General features: G+C 44.0%; 1 protein-coding gene across 4 annotated transcripts in view; it reads right to left on the bottom strand.

Annotated features, from left to right (window-relative positions):
• LOC120949847 (protein eva-1-like) overlaps nucleotides 1-15,081 on the bottom strand; it is a 90,895-nt gene that overhangs the window by 13,798 nt on the left and 62,016 nt on the right. For all 4 annotated transcript variants that reach the window (XM_049605414.1, XM_040367411.2, XM_049605415.1 and 1 more), the window contains one exon: nucleotides 936-1,074. In XM_049605414.1, the coding sequence (XP_049461371.1) occupies nucleotides 936-1,074 (139 nt within the window). The remainder of the gene's footprint in view (nucleotides 1-935; nucleotides 1,075-15,081) is intronic.

Raw genomic sequence — 15,081 nt, 5'->3', positions numbered from 1 at the left:
TTTTTCTGGGAAAAGTAGAATGTTTTTGTCCTAATGAGCATGCTTTTGAATTCCTCAGAAATAGTGAGCAGTAATTTAACTATGGTTGTAAATCAGATGCTGGAAGCAATACATCGAAACACAATAATTAATTGTTCAGCTCGTTTAAATCACATGATATTTGTGGTAGTGATAATAAACTTTAAGCTTTACTCTGGGCTAAAATATAGCTTTCACTAATTATTTATTCACATGCTTCAGCATACAAGCTTCCATCTGCAATCCATCCAGACTATAATCCTATTACCACCGCACCATTCTTGGAGACATAGTTGCGGCCAAACGATGGACTACACGCTCCATTTTACAGTGGAGGTGTAATTATTTAAATTCTCAATGGTCCACGCCCCATGACTGGTGGTGACGGGCTTTCGCATGAATTTGGCATCAGCTGGGTGCAGCCCGACTCGTGGTGCGGTGAAGAAGGAACATCCCATTTCTGTGCCGGAGACATTTATGAGCCCGACCTGATGACAACTGATAAGAGCATCTTGCTCCAGTTTCGGGACGAGCAAACGTACGATGAACGGTCGCGGCATAAGCGATTAATGGTGGCAAGTTCAGCGAAGCAAAAGGCGCACGACATATGAGCTGGTGACAAGTACCGAGCACCCAAGGTGGTCGGTGTTGATGTTGGTCAGCATAAATCTGATCGGCGTTCCATTGTGCTTGAGCAGTATGTAACAGTGGTAAGATTGCGTCTGAAGGGCCAGCACGATTTGACCTAAATATCTGACTCCCGTTCTTACCCACACACTAGCAAACACACAGACACACACACACACCGGGAACGGGGCGCGCCGTCATCCGGCATCATCCCCCTTTGGCATGCCGTCCAGATTTTATCGTGTGTGAAATTTATTGAGCAAACGATGGCACAAAATAGGTGTACTTACACGGTCGGCACTTGTAGGCCACCTCGACGAACTTCCGCTGGCCCGGGCACGGATCGCCGCCGAACGTTTTGGGCGAGGCGAGAAACTTGCAGTGGCGCTTCTTTTGGCACGCTTCCACGACGGTCTGAAGCAGCGAGTACTGTAATGAGTGGAAAGGAAATAGAATTAATGTGGGACGAACGGTGCACTGTTTGTGTGAAAGCGAATGGAATGGTTTGTTTCTTTTTTTTCTTCGCATTTCTGGTATTGCGTTCAAGAGAGCACAATTCGGATGCATTAGTTGCAGCACGGCGCAACGCCAAACATGGTGCGAGCAGAAAGCAGCCAAGACGCAGTACTAACGACTGCTACTCTCGTTGCGGTTATTTCGAAATTGAAATTTATGTCACATTAAATCTGCCATTGCTTATGAGGTTCCTTTTTCTGTGCGCTGCGCATCGGCGAAGTTACCTTTTCTTTCATTTTGAGTTATCGTTTCGGTTCACAGCACATTAGCCTGTGTTGCAAATTGTTTTAAAGCTGCAACGAGAAGTGAGGTCGAACTGGATCGGTCGAATCTCATAAAATACCACAGATGATATTGTCATCCGGGTCATTGGGCCGGTCTGGTGGTACAGTCGTCAACTCGTAGGACGTAACAACATGCCCGTCTTGGGTTCAAGTCCCGAATAGACCGTGCCCCCATACGTAGGACTGACTATCCTGCTATGGTAACAATAAGTCACTGAAAGCCAAGCTCACTTCACTAGTGGATACAGGCAGGCCTTGACCGACAGCGGTTGTTGTGCCAAAGAAGAAGATGTTGTCATCGTTTGGTACCTTACGCTAAATGCATTTCAGTTGAACGGATCGTAAGAAATAAAAATCAAGTTGAATGAGCTGTATTTAATTTATTTCATAGGTTAACATAATTGAACCGATCATAACTTCGGAGTCTTAATTATCAATGATGGCTGCCCTATAACCGGCTCATGTCAGTTTTCTTAGGCGGGATATACAGTAGGTGTATGATTAGCATCTGACAGCTTGCCAGTTTGAATATCAAAGTGGCATAGCTTTGTCTCAATTATATCTTTACAGAGAAAAAACAGCAACTATCGCTGGGAGAACCAATCATATTGGTTTACTTATATACACTGCTTTGCTAGTAACTTCAAAAGCGATTGAAGTTTTATTAGCCAAATATGCCACTAAGAGATTTAATTGAAGATAAGACATTCATTTGAGGGAACAATAGCATCGAATGTTGAAAGCATTGAAAACATATTGATTGACCGCAGTCTGACCATCCTTGACTTAGTATGAGTTATATTACGAATTGTCTATTGAATCATACATGAACCTACCAAAACATATGTTTATAGTCTTTCTATCCATGTCTGAAAAAAGACTTTCGAGTGCTGTTTTTTACAAACACGCACATAGACCAAAAAACCGTTACAGATTGGAAACCTTGGTTGGTCCTGTTTTGTGTATTTTTTTGCTTTTTCTGATGGACTGAAGCCCAAATGCTTTGCATGACTACATCTTCTTTCCATTCAGTACTAAGTGAAATATAAGATTTTGTTAATTTGTTTTGAGTGTATTAAAAAACAGTCAAAATGGTGGTTAGGTTCCTTGATAAAAATGGGATTTTTTTTTTATCACTAACAAGAACCTTTGTTTTGTTTTGTTTGGACCTTCTTGAAAAACTTGCCATAAAATGGCTACGAAACAAGTATTTTGGACGCCTTTCCATTGTGAGCTAAATATGAGTGTGTCAAAAAAATGTTCTTTATTTCGTTTGGCGGTTTTTTAACTAAACATGCTACTTACGAACCGACAAAATATTCAACACGGAAATGTTATTAACAGTGCTCACGGCGATTTCATATTTCCTGGAAACTGTTTCGCTTTTTGTTCGTGGATACTTTCAGTCTTTCAAACCACACGTAGAATTCTTCTAAAGCAATGCTTAAGGTAAGTGAATTGCGTTAAAGTATTAGCAAATGTACCACCTGTTTTCAATTGATATTTGCAGAACCCGGTAGCTTGCAACCGATTACTCAATCAGGTGAATCTAAGCTGGTACTGTCTGTGCACAACCAAACCATCAGGACCGTATCATCAAGAATCATTGCCTGCAGCCTGTGTAGACAGCAACATGGAAACACCAGCCACAAAAAGCCACGAAATCACTGTACATTTGCTCAATATTCTTTGCCACACCTTTGCGTTACATTTCTACTACAACGCTACAGCTCCCCGTGTCTTGCGTGTGACGAAAGTGTTGGGGTGCGGAGCGTGTTTTGGTCGCACCTTGGGAGAGGGAAGCTCGCGCGACAACGATTTCACATGACACAATTTCCGTTGACTCACGTACAGCCCAAACAGCATGTTTTCGGTATGTTTTGTTTGCCAGTGCTTTGCCCGCCATGGCTTTACGGTTTCGTCATTTGTCGCTACAATAAACCTCACACGATCACGTTTTCCGCCAACAACGCGGGCAATGCCGTGTGGCGGTGACGATGTTGTTTGCACCGGTTCTGGAGGGTTCCCCTCTGCCTTCCTGCCTGACGTGGCCGCTGCTGAAGCTAGTGTTTGGATTTGCAAATCACCCACACACCACTCGGTACATTCCGCAAGGTATATCCTGGAGCAAGTCGGCCCTACTTCTTCGGCATGCGAAAACGGTTTCTCTAGCAGCCTGCCGACACGGAAACAAGCAAACGGCAATTTAAAGTAACATCTTGGGCTCTGAGCCTGCCCGACTTTGTGCGAAAAAGTAGAGCAACCAACAATTATTTGGCAATAAACAACATGGCCGTGTGTGCGGAGCGCAGTTGCTTTCGATCGCAACGGCAACTTAAGCGGGGAATGATGATGCGGCAGCACCGGGCCCGGGTCCTGTACGTTACGTTAGCGAATCGAGCGAACGCTACCACCCCGAGCTGTTCCATTGCCACGGCGGATTATCCGTGCCACTTGCTGTGCTCTTTTCCGCCGACCATCGCCGACCCAGCTGTTGACAAGATAGTACTAATTGAGATAAATGTTTTTCTCCAGGCGTTAAACGAAATGTTACGGTGTGCAGTCGGCGTGGTACGGGGGCTTCGGCGTACCCCGGGCTTTCCAACGAAACCATAATTCTACTAGACGCAACGGCCTAGGTCACCATTACAGCAAGCGTTTTGGTTTGGCCGAAATGCTGCCAGCTAATGTTCGGCCCGCTTTCTTTACTTGGTATCAACGGCGATACTCGCTATTGCGAGAAGAAATAATACGAAAGGATAATAATGCTTTAGGATGAACTTTTCGCAGAAAGTGCTACAACATTGGGCATGATGAAGGTTACTGGTATTGCCGGCGTAAAAACATCATGCAGAGGATAAACTGTTTGCTGAATAGCACTGTATAATTAACTGTGACAGTCTCAATCTTCTTTGCATGATATACAGCCTATTTCGGGGAACAAACTTGACGAGCAACGATGTTTTACAACCATTAATCCAAACACGTCGTAATGAGTTATGTCCGGCACATGTTTCTTTATTTTAATTTAAACTGAGTAGCAAAACAAAGAGCAAAGTATTTGCCTATTGGCAATAGCAATCTTCTTAAGTCGCTCTTGTTGTTTTAGGCTGTAATAGTGATGTGCTCTCTGGAGCGCACCCACGACCCGGATCGGACTCCGACTATTGTTAGTACGGTTCAGACTCCGGAAAAAAGAAAACCACTAGTTCCGCCAGGAGTCGGATTCGTCCGAGTTTGAGTCGTTCGGAGTCGCCCGGAGTCGGTCAAAGTCAACAGGCCCTCCGGTGCAAAGTGCTTGTGATTAGGCTTTTCATTTCGTTGGGTTTTGTTGTCTTTCACTTTGCGCGTGTACTTTCTATTCAGACCTTTGTTTCTACGGCTTATTCTGGATGACTCCAAACGACTCCGGGCGACTTCTGACGACTTTGGACAGCTACGGTCGAATGATTCCAAAAGACTCCAGGCGACGTCTGACGACTCCGTGCGATTTTGGACGGCTCCAGATGATTCCAAACGATTCCGGATAATGCTGAGCGGACCTACCTTCCAGGGTCGATTCCGAAATTATCCGTGTCGGATCGGACTTGACTCCGTGTTTTACCAGTTTTACCCAGTACTACGCTGAATATAACGATGTTTTTTTATTTAACTTACAAAATGAAATCTTTAAATGTATAGTAGTAGTTAAATATTTCAAAGTAAATCGAGTTATCTAACTTCAAATTTTAAGCTTTAGGAAGCAAAATAAAATGTAAAAGTAGGAGACTTAAACAATTGAAATTTGTTTGTAGTTCCTTTAGGTTCTGTTCTATCTTAAATCTAAAAGTATTGATTACCCGCAATTTGTGAAGTACTGAAGAATTATTTAGACCGATTTACGCTAAATATTATATTCATTATAATAATACTTCGTTGTGCAAGACATTAGCTTAAAAATAAGATTTTAATATACGGCTTCCTCAATTTCCAACAGCTTTCGAAAATGAACATGTCTTATGCTAATCATCTTCGCATACACCTCGTATTACAGCTCCAGTGGGTGAGTGTAATTTTTCTGTAAGCTTTTAATGCGATTATTGATCTTTTTTTCCTTCTTTCCTTAAGCAGTTTCCTCGACCGAAATAATAACTGCGTTTTTCCCCACCAAAGCATTCAACCTTTGCTGCTTCCATTATTTTTTGCTTGCCTGGCACTTTTTTTCTCCTTCAAGTACTTGGTTGCTTAAGCGAAGCAAAGAATAGGTGTTAATATGGAGAAAATTACTCCTTTCCGTTTCTTACACCGACCGCTTCCGTTCCCAGCTGCCAACGACTTAGGCCGTCAATGATTTTCTTTATCTAGGGTGCATAACCTCCTCATCGTCTCGTTATAGATGCAGAACAGCTCTCTCTTTCTCTCTCCCTTCAGCTTCCCACACACACACACACACACACACGCGCACAGATATAGACGCAGTTCTCACTCAGCTCACTCGCACACGGTTCCAGCGGCATCGAAACAAAGTCGGCTCGGGAGCCACCAACCAACCAAGAAGCTGTGCATAATTTAACAGTTTCTGAAAGCGCATTAACGCTGTTGTGATTTGACCAAAGTTTGTGCATTTTCCGGCAGTGCCCAGCTCCAGCCCGGTGCTGTGAAGAGTTTTTCTCCCTCGCTGTCCGAACCACTTACGCGGTTCGGGGTGTTAGATTATATGCCACCCAGCTACTTTCCGCCACATACACACACACAAACACACCAGCACACAAAACTTCCACCACAAAATGGCCGGATGTTGGTGGGAACGGTAGGTGAGACGGGAGCGGAGGGAGTGTTCATTTGGTGCAACGGGCTGCGCCCAAGACCGTGGTCTGTGTTTGGGGACGGAATTCATGATTTTCATATCTGTGGACAGACATACCGGATGCTTCATGTCCGGATCCGGGAAATGACAACGTTTTGGACTCTATCTGTCTCTCTGTCTCACGGTCTCTTTCGTCCCGTTGCATTTTCTCTCGGCTGTAGCTGTGGCGACGGTTTCGGTGTCACATCGCTTGCGATGGGGTCGATTTTTCCATTTCAAGGGTTGACTTTTTACTTGTCCCGGTCTGTTGTTGTTGTTGCTGCTACTGCTGTAGCTCCGAGCCAGCTGTCAGACACAGAACGGATTTGTCTAACGAGGTACTAAATGGGTATAAAGTACCATGCTCCACCGGAAGGCTCTGGATTGCATTAGAGCCAAATGTGCATGCTTGCGAGTGGTCCGAGTGGTGTTTTGTGTCCGGCCGGCAGGGATTGTGGTGAAACAGCATGCAGCAAGGCTAATATTCTACCGGAGATTACACACATCGTTGCTGTTCAATTAGATGGATAAAAGTTGTTTGTAAAATGTGTGCCCGCACGTCGGTGAACAACGTTTCAAGGTAAGCGTAAATCAACGAGTGTGCGTCATAAAACTTTCACTACGCTCCGTGCAAATGATGGTGTGTACAAAGTCATTTCTAAAAAAAAACAAAACAAAGTACAAGCTCAACAAGTTTTGAACAGCAGTAGTACCGTGTTGATTCAATTATTCCACTAACGAGCTTTTTTGTTTCATAATGTATTTCAGTTGATGCAATCGTTTATTCAATATAATCGTGGCTCACGTTTGCGCTACAAGGCGTGGCCGCCAGCGAGACGCGAGCGAAAAGAAACAAACGAAACAACCGCACGGACAACAGTTCTAATTGAAACGGCGAAAGATCGGAAATGGAGACAGAATAACGTTAACGAACAACATTTTCCGTTTCGCGTTTGCGCTTCCCACTGGCAGCTTTAATGACTATGCTCGAAAAAGATTATCGCTTACGTGTGGGTCGCGGCACGGCGTAGCAGTGGGATGGAAGCAAGCGTCTTTGCATGATGTTTGATCCAGTCGGCCAATTACATGATACCATGCCTGCCATTTGCTAAAGAATGTGTGGAAAGCTTTCGCTACATTTGACTACGTTTCACCACATCAACACTCCCGTTCGGTGTTCTGTGTCGTGTGTTTGCTTTGTTTGATTTTGCTACAACAAAGTAGAAATGGTTTCGGAAGAAACCGGAAACCTGTTACGCTGGAGAGCGCTTTATAAATTAACGAAAATGACAAACGGGAGCAAAGCGGGCAGCATCCAGGAGGGGAGACGTTGGTGTCGCTCGGCATTGAATGTGTGTTGTGCAAACCGAAAAGCAGCTGGGGATGAGGAACGACTCTGCCAGCCAGCCAGCCATGTGCTGCAAGGAGAGAAGGAATCAAATTATGTTGGCACCACCGAGCGACCGACCGAATGCTTCAACTGGAGCGCAAGAATTGGAGCAGCGCCTCGCTAGAACAAACGACACAGCCTGGAGAATGGAAAGCCAAATTCCTAGAAGGGCGGTTGAATGAATGGCACACCACACTGTCTCATCTTCTCGCTCACCGGCGGCGTTCGCGTTGGGAACGCTCACACTTGCGCACGGTTCGGCAGATCGAAATTGTCCAATTTGGTATTCATCAAAGTCGAACATCACGCCCCACTGTCCTGTCCGCAAGTGCCGGGAAAGAGGTTGATCGTATGTCTTCTTTTTTCCTCTCCCACTGTTGGGCCCGTAGAAATCACCATCACCTTCCCGTTCGTGGCATCGTAGCCGAACATTTATCCGATTAAAATGCGCTTTCTCGAGTTTGTGCAGTGTGTGTGCGCGCGGTGTCCCATCCGTGCGGTGCGAAGCTTTGCAAGTGAAAAGCAAAATTTGATGCAATGAAAACGAATACGGAGGAAACAAAAAACGAAACAAAAAAAAAAAACAGATGAAAATAAAATAAAAAAAGAACGCGATCAAACCGGGCAGCGATGACGCATGCGAGAGAAAAGTAAGCGACTGGTACATCGTTATACCGGCCCGGAACGGGAAATGATGGCACAAGTCGACGTGGCGGAGTGGAAATGGATGGTGTGAACCACGGTTGGATTTTATTCCAGCATTCCCAGCTATGCAAGCTTCTCATATATCGCCAGCGCAACGGGAGTTTGGGGGGTGCAAAAATGGGATCTAATGCGATGATTGTGAGTCAAACGAATCGGTCGCCGGCACGTCCGAAGAACACAATCTTGTCATAAATCGGACACTTCCGTTTCGCCGGCAACCGATCCGTCGGCGTGTGTGTGTGCGCGCGATAGGACGGATTTTTTTACGAGACCCGGGTAAAACGAACACGATAATAAAATCCTTGCACCCTGGTTTTTTTTGGAGATCGTATTGGACATAGCTTTTGCCAGAAAGCTTGCCCAGGATGCTCACGAAATCGTACCAAGTTGCTGAGGGAGCAAAGCGTTTCCACGAAGATCGTCAAATAAAAACGGAACGTGAGGGCGAGGAAAAAATTGAATAATTTCCATAGAATGCAATGATGCATCTGGTGTATGTGTGACTGTGTGAGTGTGTGCGTGGGTGAGCTTATCGTTCTTGATTCCTTTTGCTCTCTCTCTATCTCTCTCTTCTCTCTCTCTCTTCTCTCTCTTTCTCTCTCTGCTTCTTCTGATTTCTATCTGAGCTTCCCAGTGGTGCCACTTGCGCGGATGGATAAATGCTGAATCGTGACGATAATTTGATTTGGATTATTGGATTGAAGTTGATTTAATAATATTATGTACCGATGACGCCATGGTGGATTCTTACCCCCCGCCTTTCCTGTCCTACTTCGTATTCCTGCAGCAAGTGTGATATTTTGTGTGACGTGCTTAGAAGTTTTGTCTGTTCCATTTCACATCGGTGTTTTTTTTGGGGAGTGCTTTGCGAAATAGCACGAGCTTTCGGACGGATAGAATTTTGCAACTAAATTCAATTCGATTCGACAGCTTGCCGGGCGCAATGTTTTTCGTGTGGACCTACACTCGTCGCTTGTTGATCTTTTTCACTCGAGGGGTGAGGGGAGGTGAGCTGAGGGTGTCATTCAACAATCTTGTACCGTTTGAATACTGGCCATGATTGGGTGACGATAGTTGATGCAAGTGTGCTTTCTTTGTAGACACAAATTGTGTGCCCGCTTTATGCAGAAACACAACCAATCGATTGACGCGCTGGATGTTGAACACTGGAAGTTTGTTAATTATTGGCCTACTATCTGAATACGCTGTAGTTCAGGGAATCGTTAAGATTGAATGCAAAAGTATACTTCACATGAAAAACACTTTAGGGATGCTTTTCATGCTTTCCTGGATGCACGATCGAAACGCAATAGGGTCAAATTTGTGGCTACGGAAAGCAGCTTACAGCGCACACCTGGGAAAGCTCAGTATCGACGAAACCCATAGCAAGTTGTTTCTCGCTTCGATCGATTGTATCGCAAGTACCAAAGTCCGAAGTAGTTTGCCCGCAAAGCGTGCTGCACTTGGCCCCAAGTGTTGGCACAATTTCCTCCCCTCCGCGCCGCAACCTTAGGAGTGCCGCTAAGTAAAGCATTTTGCATGTGAAGCACAAAACTGTTACAGGATTGAGTCATAATCCCTCGTCCTAAATCTGCTTCCTGGTTGGATTACGATGCTTAGCAGTTACGAATTTATGTGCGCACTTTTCCATCGATATTTCACTGCCTGGCGTTTCCCCGGCAGCCGGTATACCGGTGTGTTAGTGTGTGTGTGTGTGTGAGTTAGTGTTTGTGATGGACCGCTGCAGGGGTATGGCGATGGGAGAAATAAATTGAAATATCGAAACTCTGCTTAGTATCACTGGCATCGCGGGCGCTGGATCTACCGGGCGTGTACCGTCGATCAATCGTAACCGATTGGGAGAAAATGGGTAAACCGAATTTACGCTCCAGCCCTCACAGTGTGTGTGTGTGTGTGTGTAAGATGGATAGGAACTGATGCAGTGTGGAAGAACGGTTGATAAAAGTGTTGCATATTTATGGTTTACGGAGCTCGGGTGTGGTTTTTTTCTGTACCTCCCGTAACCGAAAGAAACGATTTTGATGTTGGTTGCCGCGACGGCTTGAATGCGTTACGCTTTTTTGAAGGTTTCTTTGCAACCCAAGCACACACACCACACACACGCTCACCATGGGCAGCCAACAATCTCGACGGATTGGTGGTTGTGGCAGTGGCAAAACAGATATCCTGCACGGGTTTTATCCGCTTTTTGCAAACAGGATCAACATAAATTTTGTGCAAACCTAGAATCGGACCGTTTGCAGGCGCAGCACGGTGCGCCGTGACGGCGGTATGCATGCAAAAATGTAAGATATTTGTTGAATTTGTTGAATGGGCACGGTAGCGCTTTTCAGCGCCAGCTTCTTGGAAGAGTTGAACTGTGGCGAAGGATTTATATGAGGTCCGCGCGCGTGATCTGCTATAAAAGAAGCCTGTCTCGTAATAAATGTGTAAAGGGGTGGAAAAAAAAGATGAATAAAGCTCCGTTCCATCGTTCGGTGAAGGCAGCATAGCGTTCTAGAAAGTGGCTCAATGTATTCGGTAAAAAGGTAACGATGTAATATATTGTATATAGGTCATCATTTCGTTAGAATCTGTCGAGATGTGAAGGTTTTTTGTTATTTTTTTGTATCGGCCTTGTTATGATGTTTGGTAATCTTTTTTTTTTGTTTTACATTATGCATCTTTGAAAAATCTCTTTTGCGTAATCTAAACGATGCCGAGGAAAAACGTGCTTAAAGCTATACGCAATCAAAAGAAAATTCTCACTTGTTGAGTGTGGCATGTAGAATGTGTCTTTTTAAATAAAAATTAATTTGATTTTGAACTCTATTCCTTTTCAATTATATTATATATTAATTATATTATATTTATTATTACATTATGTTCAAAGCAGCATACATCATCAATTTGATGAAAATTATAAATTCAGTTGAAAATTTCGAATGGACTATCATGAAATTGTTATTCCAGCAATGAACAAATTCTTGAAAAATACTATTATAATGAAAATCTCTTGTTAAATGTTAAAAATTAAACAAATTAAACTTATAAATGCTTACAAAAACTCATTCACAACATGTCCAAAAACGATGTCCTACTTTGAAATAAGTCTCCTGAACACATCAGTTCATGTAAACACATCGCAAAAGTATTCAATAATTTAAACAAAATTTAAAGACCATTTTTCTCTAACCACTCACACCTGCCCAACCGTACACTACACCCACTTACTGCAAAGCTCCATATGCAAAGCACGTTGCGCCCATTAAAGGTGTGAGGTAGCTTCGTTTTAGCATACATATTTCGCTCATCCCGCGAAAACAACCGCGGCTGGTGCCTTTGGGCAAACGATGCGAATTACATTAGCAAAACTAGCGCTGGAGAAGTACAAAGGCAAACGGCTTACGTTAGCAAATCCTTACCGAAATAAAGCATAAAATTTTAATACACAGATTTCGACGATCTTCTTCACGCCGGGTGGTATGGTTCAGTTTAACTGCTACAGCGTATGTTGTGTGTATGTGTGGCTATGTGGTTAAAAAATAAAGATTTTCAAAATGAAAATGGAAAGAGTTGCGCCTTGTCCGGGGATGTGCTTTAGTTAGCCTGGTAAGGACAATACGGTGTGATAACAGTTTGCTGCTAGGGCGAGCAATCTGTACCGAGATGTATGCGTGTGCAAAACTGCCAGCCGGTATCTTTCAATTGCTACATTTACTTTGCAGGTAACCACATTTCATGCGCCGCGCAGAGATTTCACCAAAGAATCGTTGAAGCGCTGCAGCTCTTCCGTGGTATTTTACGCAAGACCAGCACTGTGGGGTGTTTTCATCCCGGGGACGTTGCATTGTACGTAAACATTTCACAAACCTCTCAGCCCGGAAGGAAGGCGCTCGGTTTGTGCTTTTGGTTCGTGCGTTCGTGCCACCGGCGGGCATTCATCTTTGCAACGGAGCCACCCTTTGGTGACGGTGAAGTAGCTGTGTCTGCGCTATTCTCTGTTACAGTTCAAGTCCAGCACCAACACAGTACGCCCACCGTGCAGATTCGCGAATGGAAGCTTTGTTACAGCACCGGAAGCGACTGGCTCAAACCCTTTCTGTCTAGGTAGCGCAGGCAAGCACAGCAAAGGCAAAGGAAGATAACATAAATAAAAAAAAGCTGCCAGCCACTCCAGGATGGTTCTGGTGGTTGAAGCTGTCGTCTTTCGATTGTCAATACATTTTGCCTACTGTAGCGTATGTTTGTGTGTATGTGCTAGTATCCCTGTGTTTAAAGGAAAACTGCTCCAACGCCGTAAGGACAGACGAACTCTTCTCGCCAGCGCTTTCATTCACTTACTTTTTGCATTCGTTCTACTGGCCTGGGTTGTCCTGCAGTTGGACGGACTGTAATAAACAAATCGATAAGAGAAGGATGCTACCGAGCTAGACACAAGCCCTAGTCGAGCGATTGTGGAAAGGTCAACCAACAGTAGCAATAGTTCGTTTGAAGGGATGTCGCTCGAACCGAAAGGAAGCTGCAAAGCAGTTCAAACAGTTTGCTACGGTTTACCGTTGACCCCGGGCATGACAAGCATCGCTACCTCTACCGTCACCCTCACTTTGACACCAAACCACCACGCGACAAATCCGGTTCGCGGTGACTTTATCTAAACCTGCTTCCCGGGTAAAAAAGTTATGACATTGCAACAAAGCTAGCTGGAAGAAAGAAAGAGAAAAAAAATCCGCTCAGCGCCAGAAATGTGTTGCTAAGATGCCAGGAACGTGCACTTTGTATGGCATCCGTGCTGGCTTGTGTGTATGAGCTCGTTCCATTGCTGTGTTCCGGTACATGCACGGTACCGTACGGGGGAACCATTCACTTCCGGAACTGCAAGTGTTTCAATTCTCTACACGATGTAGTGTTCAACTGTAACTACACAGTTTCGTTTTATTTCTATTTCTTTCTCTCTCTCTCTCTCTCTCTCTCTCTATCTCACTCTCTATCTCACTCTCTATCACATATACACACGCAAACACTTGTCTCCTCGTTTTCTGGTATATTTAAAAAGGACGACACACACACACACTTACCAAACACCGTCGTTGAAAATGGTTTCGAAAGGAATAAAAAGGATTTGAAACATTAGCTTTTATGCACCCGTACAGAGTCATTCAATTTTCCACCTCGGCTGCTTGGGTCCGGATGTGGTTAGTTGATTTCGGGACCATTTTCCTTTCCGCTTTCAATTTTGCATCGTACGGGGAAAGTGGTGTGCAGCCAGTAGGTAGTAATGCCGTCGAATGGCGATTATGTAAGGATAGTCACGGCGCACCACTCAAGACGTGGCTGGAAGCAAATGCCGGAGTGAAAAAAGACAAACATGAAACTGCTAAGAAAATCGAAACCACCACTTAACCGGAGGCACACTACACAATTTGACCTTGCCATAAACAGCGCGTTGATAGAAAATAACAGTTTAGTTCAGCCCAAATTTACTGCTGCAACCGCTTACACAGTGGTGGTGGTTGACAGTTGAACGGCGCCCTTTTGTGTAGCGTTGGAAATTCCAATTTTCCACCCGCCGCTATATGGTTAATTTTTCAATCAGCAGCTGATGAATAGACTATGCTTAAGCGAAGCAAATTATCCGACAGCATCCCGAACTCGGGTGAATGGTGGACGATTTATGCATACGAATTTCCATTAATTGCGCTACGAAGTGCAGCGTCAAACGAGCATTATCACTAAGATGCGATACCGGGGATAGGACCGTGCTGTGTCGAATGCAATTTCATTCAAAACACTCAACATTCGCGTAACCTCTATTAGAATCACATTACGGATGCAAATTGAATTTTGTGCCGTAGGTGAGAGTAATTTCCGTGTCCGGAGGGAGGGAAAGGGAGTCGTTTGAATTCGTGCAAATTAGAAGAAACTCAATTGCGTTCGATAAGATGTTAATGTTCGTGTAAAGTAATTCCAGCCTGATATGTTTATTCATTGGATCTTTTGCTACATGATTGTAGTAGCAAAAGTGCAGAGGAAGTATTTGCCGTGGGTTCAAAATCATTTGAATTGTGAGTCTTTCTATTTCTGGAACAGAACTGTTTGAAAGACATCTGGTTTTATGGTAACATATCTGGGTTATCAACGAAGCTGAACAATACATGAAGTAGTGTTTGTGGCATTTGTATTTCCTTAGTGATACTTTTAATTACGCAATTCCATTTTTTGTATTTGATGCATTATTCAGTTTATTTCATGTTTATATCTCTCTCACTCATGGGTTTATATTGCCAGATGCTAGATGTTTTGAACACACTTAGATACCTTATCAAATAAACCTAAAGATAAAAACTATATTTCTTTTACTCCCCGTTTCGGTCTAGCTCTTAACTCAAACTTGTTCGTCTCAGACACTCCAACTGTTACGATTGAATTTACACAACACTAGTGTCAAATAATACTTTATAATATGAAGTAAAGCTTGCATATTGTGTAAGTTTTTTCTTTTACTAGTTAATTTGGTCAGGTTACAGGACTGCGCTAATACATTTCACAGATCCCCTTTACTTTTAAGAATACGCCAAAATTAATGGCCTCGAAACCGTACGATCCCGACGATGCCGGTCTGGTGGTACAGTCATCAACTCGTACGACTTAACAACATGCCCGTCATGGATTCTAGCCCCGAATATACCGTGCCCCATACGTAGGACCGACTATCC

This window comes from Anopheles coluzzii, chromosome 2 (genome assembly GCF_943734685.1).
Source record: "Anopheles coluzzii chromosome 2, AcolN3, whole genome shotgun sequence".
In the NCBI taxonomy this organism is placed as follows: Eukaryota; Metazoa; Arthropoda; class Insecta; order Diptera; family Culicidae; genus Anopheles; species Anopheles coluzzii.
The sequence above is the reverse complement of the archived record's forward strand: the minus strand, read 5'-3'. Positions and strand labels throughout refer to the sequence as shown.